The following is an 8,736-nucleotide window of genomic DNA, read 5'->3' as shown; positions in this document are numbered from 1 at the left end:
CACAGGGAAAAAAGTTTATTTTCAAGGATTGTGCCAACAATGGTGAATAAAAAAGGTGCTGATTCCACTATAAAAAAGGAGCTGGGTTCATCTAACCCTGGTGCACAGGGTTGGTGCCCACGCCAGCCTGAATCTGAAGTAATATTGTTACCCTCATACCTCCACCCCTGAAGGACCTCCCCTACAACAATTTACCATTTTTTCTTTGCCAAAAAAATGAAACACATCAGCCTAAATAATAAGTACAGCAGGTTTCTATTTACCTGATTACATAAAGCCAAAAAATGAAATAGGCCATTTGTTTCTTCCTGTACTTTTTAAATACATTCTGATAAGAAAACATCTCAAAATATAATAATGCAAAAACATTTAGGCCAAGAGGATCCACGAAGGAAGCTGCAGAATGAAAGCTGTTTAAGAAGTGAAGCTGTTTTCTAGAGCACAGTCAAGAGAAGCCAGCCCTATTTGAAAACAAGTCATTAAATACTAAGTAGCTAGTGTTGTGCCTACTTCCCAAGGGACACCCAGTTGGTCAACAGGTTTCAAACCCCCACCCACAAGATCTCTCCAGACCCATTAAACTTTTCTCTCTCCTGAGGAACGATGCTTAGGAATGGCCAGAAAACAGCAATCATTGCAATTAGCCTGTGGACCAATTCCTAGCGAGTCTTACACATGCATCGTGTGCTTGGTGACTTTCTACACTGCTGCAGACCCTCACAGCAGTCAACTGCATCAGGACCTGCACTTCCCAGCAGCCTGTTCTGGTGCAGAGTACAGACAAAAGCGAATTTCACTTCTGGGAGTGAGCCCTGCACTTGTTCTGTCAAGCTTTTTTGACTTGTTCTTTCAAGCTTTATGACACACAATTCCACGGAGCATGTGTGGCTCGTGTGAACTATAATATTAGACCTACTTTTTGTTCCACTGTTGTAGACTTCACATTTACAAACTGAGTCTTTTGCAGGTGTAAGGAGGGAAGGAAGAAGTTGTCCCTTCAAAGGCAGAGTCATCTGACATCACCTGCTCAGGAGTCCCCCCACTCCANGGNAAAGCCCTCAACACTCAGTTGCAAAGCTTCATTTTTCTTTCCTCAGAAACATACTCATTTTATTAATGAATTCTACGAGCTGACCAAATGTTAGTATCAGTGNTTTTTCTCATTTCAGTTTCTCATGGTCTTAACAGAGAGTGAAATACTGCAGTATGGACAACACTAAGAGTTGGCAGAGACACAACTAAAAATTGCTGGAGACCAGATTAGAGAACAAGCTTGTGTCTTTTATAACATGGCAAAACTCCCACCTACATACATTTTCATCACAGCAAATTCTGACACTAGATGAGCTTACTAGTATATGAACTGATATACTAGTTTACTTATCTCTTCTACCAGAACTTCAAATATTATTAATCAATGATTTTTTCAATAGTCCCCTCCCCCAGCATTCGTATTTAAAACCGAGTAACAGTATTTAGCACTAGGTAATTTAGGAAATNGCGAGAGTTGGTTCTTTTTCTCTATCAGTCGGTCGAGTGAAGTCCTCTCTGGGGACACTGGTAAGCGGAAGACTGCTGCCTTGCTTGCTTCTGTCACTGCTTCTTACTGATAACCCTGGCTTTCCTATGCACTCAGGTTCTCTTGAGAAATCCCGCAGGCTGCCAGNATGTGGCAATCTGTTCTCTCTGCAGTGAGAACCANCCTCTCTCAAGTTCCCAGATGCACAGAAAGAACACACTCCAACAGCCAAACAATTGTTTTGCCTTTCGTAACTCCCAGTTCTCATCCAGCCCCTCTCCCTCTCTTCAGTTCACCAGATCCAGATCCAAATTAGCCAATGAAGAAAATGAAGCCTAAAAAATTATCTCCTGGCACATGCCTCTAATTCAGAAGGCAGAGGCAGGCGGCTCTCTGTGAGTTTGAGGCTAGCCTGCTCTCCATAGAGAGTTCCAGGACAGCCAAGGCTATGCAGAATGACTCTCTTTACCTTCTGGGAAGTCTGAACAAAGCCTATATCATTCCCCAGTGAGCCTCAGTTTTCAAAGATTCTGATGAGGGACTAAAGAGCCAAATAGACGGCCAGCTGTAGGTTGTTTTTACCAGTGTTGGAGAATGAACCCAAGACCTTGCCAATGCTAACCAAATGCTCTACCACTGAGCTACCACCCAGCATAGGTGTTTAAGCAGGAGATAGATAATCATATCAATGTGGGATGTGGTTTATCTGGACATACAGACTTGCTGCTGAGGGCTGATTAACGCAGAGATCTAAAGGTTGGCTTTCTGGAATCCCCTGAAGCAAAAATGTTCGTGACCATGAGTTTTCCCCACATGTGGCAGGCAGAGGCTTCAGTGTCATCTTGGAGACACNGATGATTTTAGCTCAACTCTCCTACACTGGGTCCAGGTTTCCGACAAGTTCTTCATCTTTATCCCTTGGTTGGCAGTTGATGAGCTGGAGGGTTTGGAATTCATTTGATAAACAGGACGTAAAAGGCCATTACGATGCAAGCGATTGCAACAGCAGCATGCAGCCGGGTTCCAATCACAGCAGCTTTGTAGAATACACCCCACACTCCCTTCTTCTCCGACAGCAGCCAGGTTTTGAGACGAGGTACTTTCTTGAAGTAGGCACAGGTGCAAAGAGCAAACCAAACACCAGGATCCCATCCAAGGAGTACACGTTCGTCATGGCGATAGTGCCCGGCTTGGGTGAGGGGTCCGGGTTCAGCTGTGGCGGCTGCAAAGGTGGGGGAACCCGGCTCCCACTTGACACTTCCCGATCCGGGACGTAGTGACGGGAACGAGCCGTAGTACGCAAGCGCCCATAATAAACCTTAAAGCACTGGAGCTGGGCAGACATCAGCCTTCTATGCTATTTTGTCTATTTGCCTGTGGTGATCCCCAAGATATCGCTTGCCATGTTCCACCTGGGCCATTCCTACTCCATCAGGCCGGTCCTTGTGACTGTGCCCTCATTATCCACCAACATGGCAACCTCCTCTTCCTTCCTCCTCTGTCTTTTAGTCCTTGCCTGAGAACCCAAGCCCAGGAACCTTCTCTGTGCCTCCCTCTCTTCTGCCCATCCTAGGCAGAAGCAACCAGATCTTGGAGGCCATATTTAGCATTTGAATACATAGCAACATCAGACCAACTCCCTACATGAATTCTGTCTGCTTCCAGCTCTATTCCAGCAAGCCAGTCTGTCATTTGTTCTCAAGTCTTCCATCCTTAACATTATAAACCGCTTTCCCCCTTGATTAGAGCCGTGCCTCTGACTGGAATTCGCCAGGTGGACCAGACTGGCCTCACACTTGGTCCAGTACAAGCCTCCTGCTTCTGCCTTCCGCTGCTGGGAGCACAGGCATGGGCCACTGTGCCTAGCTTTCAAATTATAAAAGGAGCTCCTGGGTCTGGGAAGATGCCTTAGTAGTTGTGAACTTCTTTTGAAGAGGACCTGGGTTTTGTTCCTAGCAGACTCACAACTGCCTGCAGCTCCCACTCTAGGAGAACTGACACTTTCCCTCTGCAGGCACCACAGGCATGTAACATACCCTTCATTCAGGTTTGTACATATACACACAGTTAAACTTTTTAAATGTAGTTGTTTATATTATGAAATACTGAGATGATCCTCAATTATCTTTAAAATTATTTTTATTGTTAATTTATTTACATTTCCACAAGGATCACATATGGTTGGTATCCTTTTACATCTTTTTAATTTATTGATTTTTGCCTCCCTTATATATTTTTTCTTGCAGTTTATTTCTACAGGAAAAGGATTTACTGGCTCTATAGTTTTATATATTCTAGATTTCACTGATTATACTCATGTGGTCTTGGTTAACATAATTTCTTTGTCCTTTTCAATTTTGTAAATTTCAAATGTGTTGAGATTAGGGTATAAAATTTTTGGTACATATAGCCCATGGATTGTAGTGTATGCATAATTTTTACATTTGTTTCTTGTTATCTGTATCTGGGATGTTTTCATTCTCTCTGTCATCTTGCCTCAGTCTTACAAGTACTGGGATTACCAGTGTGTGCTACCACTCCTGGCCCAGCATTTATCATTATATAATGCATTTACCACTATTATGCATTTTTATCACAGGACATTAGTAGGGGATGCTGAGGTTTAGAGGCCACTGGTCTCTCAGTATAGAGGGAAAGGGGTGGTCCCTAGAAGTATCTGTATCTGTGCACTCACTAAATGAAATGTGCAGGGTGGTGTGTCCTGTCTCTCTCCCTCACCACCCATGCAAGGTTTATCAGTTAAATTTTTGGTGATGGTGGTATTTATAACTCATGTCCAAGAAGCTTATGCAAGTGGTCTTTGTTTATATAACTTGTGATTGCTACTCATAGGTGACTTGAGTGAAAGAGAAAGTTCAAGGCATTCAGGTCAGAGAGAAAGTTCAGGGGTATTTGTGCCCAGGTCTGAACCTATGATCTTAGCCAGGGTAGTAATAGCCATTGACTTTTAAGCTATGCAAATACTAATTACATTTGTTATATGTTATTTACCTTCTTGTTTGATTATAGGTGGGCCTACCACAACTGGCCAGTTTCTGAGCATTTAAAAGATTTTATTGCTACACTCACCCCCCCCTCCCAACCTTTGCTAGACCCTAGGTAATAGGCCTTATAGTTTGGAATGGATATTTAATAGTAAATCTGCCTGTAACTCTGAAAGACTGACAGTTGTGATTTTTCTCTCCCAAGATCAGCCTATTCTATGTGGAAGCATGACAGGCAGAAAAAGGAAACAACAGGTTCTCTCTGTCCAGCAGATCAATCTCAGCCCCCTTGGCTTGACCTTGCAGAGCTGCCCCCTGTTCTGACTCTGTCCTGTCTGCCTACTCTTTAACCTTGATTCCAACTGGTCCTCCAAGTAGTTACTCAATACATTTGCTTGTGAAATAGAAACAAAACATAAAAAGATTTGGAGAGCATCAAAGGTCATTATCCCGTCATGGGGTATAGTTCAGTGAGAAGACAACTCAGCTATTGTACAACCAGGCCAGAGAACCAGCAAAGAACACTAGGTTGTCCAGTCTCAGCTCAGCTACAAGTGTAGTAAAGCCATTCTGCAGTTTTCATCTGATCTACCCCCAGCAAGCCACCTCAGTAGGTGCTCACTCAACAGTGGATAGCCCCCTCCTTGGGGATCTGCTATCTACGCAGCTGTTTACTTGGGACATGGTGGGATTGGGAGTCAGGATTGATGTGTAAAACTTTGGGGCTTTTCAATGCCTGCCCTTGCTCTAAAATAATGACACAAAGACCTGGTGTTTATTAATAGCTCCTTGCACTATAGCTGGGCAGGGTTCTCATCTGTTCTAACCTGACTATGCTACTTCCCAGTCACATGGTGTTACCTGCCATCTTGGTTTTGCCCTGACTGTTCCTGCTCCATTGGTGTCCTCCTGGACTAACCCTCTCGTGGCTACCTGCTCATGGCAAATTCTTCTCTTGCTGGTCTCTACCAGAGACCCTCTCACTGAGATCAGAATTCCCTCTTTATTCTCTCTTGCCCCGATATTGGCTGATCAACTCTTTATTAAGCAATCAGAGGTGATGAAAAACATTTTTCAAACAACATCAAGACAGGAGATACTTGACAATGCCAACATCCGGACTGCAACCAGATCTCTGGACTCAGTCCTCAGCATCTAAATAAATAGACGGTGCACAAAAACAACCCCTCACCCACATTGATGGCTCTCTCTTTTAGGAGATAAGAATTTAGCGCAGAGAGTTGGACAGTTGTGAAAATGTGCATCTGTATTTGAGAGGAAAGGGTGCTAAAAGAAAAGGGGTTTGGGGTTTTTTTTAATCTATTGGTTTATTTCCTTTTTTCTGAGATACTGCCTAACTATGTAGTTCTAGCTGTCCTGGAAATCACTATGCAGACCAGGTCAGTCTTGAACTCACAGAGGTCCACCTGCCTGTGCTTCCTGAGTGCTGGGATTAAAGGTGTGTACCACTACACCTGACTGAAAGATAGTTCTTTTAATGGCAGACAGTTGCCTGGCTTTTCTTCAGAGCTGTTTGCAAGAGAAACAACCTTGGGAGAGTAGCTAAAAGACTTGGTGTTCTACTTTGACTCCACTCCTCCTTCAAGATAATTCTTTTTATTGTTAAGATTTAAGACGGTGAACTGGTACAGGCTTTAAAAAGCAAAAAAACAACAACAACAAAAAAACAGGTTTTACTTCAGTACAGTGTCATGGGTCCAAGGACATAGTTCCAAGCATGCAGGGACACAGATAATCTTGTTTGATAAATCCAGCCTCCTAAACTGTTCAGCGTAGAATGACAAGGTAGATTGACACGGCTCTCCTGTGTAATATTTCCCATTCTGTTTCATTACTTTCAGCAGGAGGTTCAAAATCAGTCTGAATAAATCCCCTACATAAGAGTCTTCTGAAGAAAATAACTTACTTTGGGGCTGGAGCCCTTGCTGTTCTTACAGAGAACCTGGATTTGGTTCTTAGCACCACGTGGTGACTTGCCACTTCTTTACTATTCAGTACATATTGCTGTCTGTGCCTCAGTGTACATGAGCCATCTTTTGTAGAACAGAATATTCTTTGAAGGGAGCCTTAAAACTATCTGTTGATACATCTGGGCAGAGCTTGCCGTTTGTAAATCTACACTAAATGGCTGACAACTTGAACCATTACTGTGCCAAGCACTGAAAGGAGTAGTGTGAGTTGTCTCCAGCTCCCAGATGCTGGGACTGCAGGCATGCACCGCACAGTCAGCACTCTGCGAGCAGTCTGAGGCTAGAGGTCTCCTAACTCCTATCATACCACTAAATGAATGTTGTCATTTGTTATGCGCCCTTCTCTGGTCAGGAGTAGGTCTAGGTTAGGTCCACACACTCTCTAGTCTTCAATAGCTCTGAAGTGCGAGCATCGTTGTCTTTATTTTAGGTACATCTACTGACATTCAGAGAGATATCACCTTGGGTGCAGAGTTGTAATTTGAACCTTGGGATATCTGGCATCAAAATCCACCTCTTCCCCTGTCCCCAGTAAGCTACCTCTTTCTCCCCCTTTTTTTCCAGACACATCCCTGGAAGGCATGTGTGGCACTGAGCATGCCCAGCTGGGGGAAGATGGGCAGCGGCCGCCGCGGTGCACTTCAACTACCTCATCTCAGTCTGAGCCTTCAGAGCAGCTTAGGCACCAAGGCAAGATCCTAGCGTCCGAGGACCCCAAAAAGAAGCGAGCTCAGAAGCCCTCTCACATGAGAAGAAACATACGGTGAGCTGTGTTCTGGGTAAGGAGAATTGGAGAGAGTATTACTAGTATTTATAACAGAAAAATTAATCTGGGCAAGAATGTCCTTTCCAATGGAGAAAAAGTGGCCATCTCTGAACCATCATTAAAAGTGCAGATGGCACATGCGGTGACACATGCCTGCAATCAGGCACTTGGGATGCTGAGGCAAGAGAGTCATGAGTTCCAGACCAGCTAGATTACATAAGGAGACCCTGTCTCAAAACAGCAACAACTACAAAACAAAACAAAACCAAAAAACCCAAACCAAAAACAGTAGTGAAGGGGCAGTTCAGACCCACTGTTAAAGCACAGATTGAATGTAGGGAAGGGTGTGTGTGTGTGTGTGTGTCGGGGCCAGCAGCACTTGACCATAGGGAGGCCTTGGTGGCAGCTTAATGACGATAGGGTCCTCTGACTTAGACTTTTCCTCTTTTATGTTTCAAGACATGAAATTTAAAACAGATCAATAAACTATCAGCAACAGCAGAAAACTTACCATAAAACTGAGTCATCTTCTCCTTGGAATTCGATTTCAGATAGTTGGATACTGACCCAAGCGTGGGGCTTCTTCCGTGACCTAAAAGATAACTAAATATAACTTTCTTAACTTTCCAGATTCTCACCAACCCTTCTTTCTGCCAAATAACAACTTGATCTATAAGGGGAAGTAAATAACGTCATTTTCCTGTTTCTTATACTTTGTTATTCTTCATTTGTTTGTTTGAGATAGGGTCTAACCCAATAGCTGAGGCTGCCTGGGGCTCACTATGTAGCCCTGACATTGAACATGTGGTAATCTTCATACTGCAGTCTGTCGAGTGCTGGTATTAAAGTGTGGGCTATCAAGTTTGGCATTGCCCCACAGCTTTCAAAACATGGAATGGAAACTTGAAAGTATTACTCTAAGTTTAGAAAATAATGAGACAGAATCCCTATTACCCTACTTGTCTGCCTAGCAACTTCAACTTTGTGTGTGTACATGTCTCTCTGTGTGTGTGTGTGTGTGTGTGTGTGTGTGTGTGTGTGTGGGCGCACACACATGTGAATACCCATGTTTTGTGTATTTATGGCATACTACATGCACTAAAATGTGTGGAGGCCACAGTAAGTCATCAAAGTGTTTTCCTCTACTGCATTCCACCTTATTGCTGTGAGATGGGATTTTTCCACTGAATAGGGCGCTCATTTTGGCCAGAAGCTCTTAGGATCAACCTGTCACTGCCCCCAATAGTAGAGTTAGGAACATGTTCAGCCGCTCCTGGCTTTTTTTTTTTTTTTTTTAATGATTTTTTTTTAAGATTTTATTTATTTATTATATGTAACTACACTGTAGCTATCTTCAGAAACTCCAGAAGAGGGAGTCAGATCTCATTACAGATGGTTGTGAGCCACCATGTGGTTGCTGGGATTTGAACTCTGGACCTTCGGAAGAGCAGTCGG

General features: G+C 43.5%; 1 protein-coding gene and 1 pseudogene across 1 annotated transcript in view; one reads left to right on the top strand and one right to left on the bottom strand.

Annotated features, from left to right (window-relative positions):
• The window catches only part of Rad54l2 (RAD54 like 2), a 107,674-nt gene that overhangs the window by 65,309 nt on the left and 33,629 nt on the right, over window positions 1-8,736 (top strand). Inside the window, exon 3 of the mRNA XM_021171453.2 lies at window positions 7,080-7,278. Within this exon, the coding sequence (XP_021027112.1) occupies window positions 7,080-7,278 (199 nt within the window). The remainder of the gene's footprint in view (window positions 1-7,079; window positions 7,279-8,736) is intronic.
• LOC110301173 lies at window positions 2,200-2,808 on the bottom strand (annotated as a pseudogene).

The sequence above is a fragment of the Mus caroli genome, chromosome 9, assembly GCF_900094665.2.
Source record: "Mus caroli chromosome 9, CAROLI_EIJ_v1.1, whole genome shotgun sequence".
NCBI lineage: Eukaryota > Metazoa > Chordata > Mammalia > Rodentia > Muridae > Mus > Mus caroli.
Note: the sequence above shows the minus strand (reverse complement) of the source record. Positions and strands in the feature narration are given on the sequence as shown.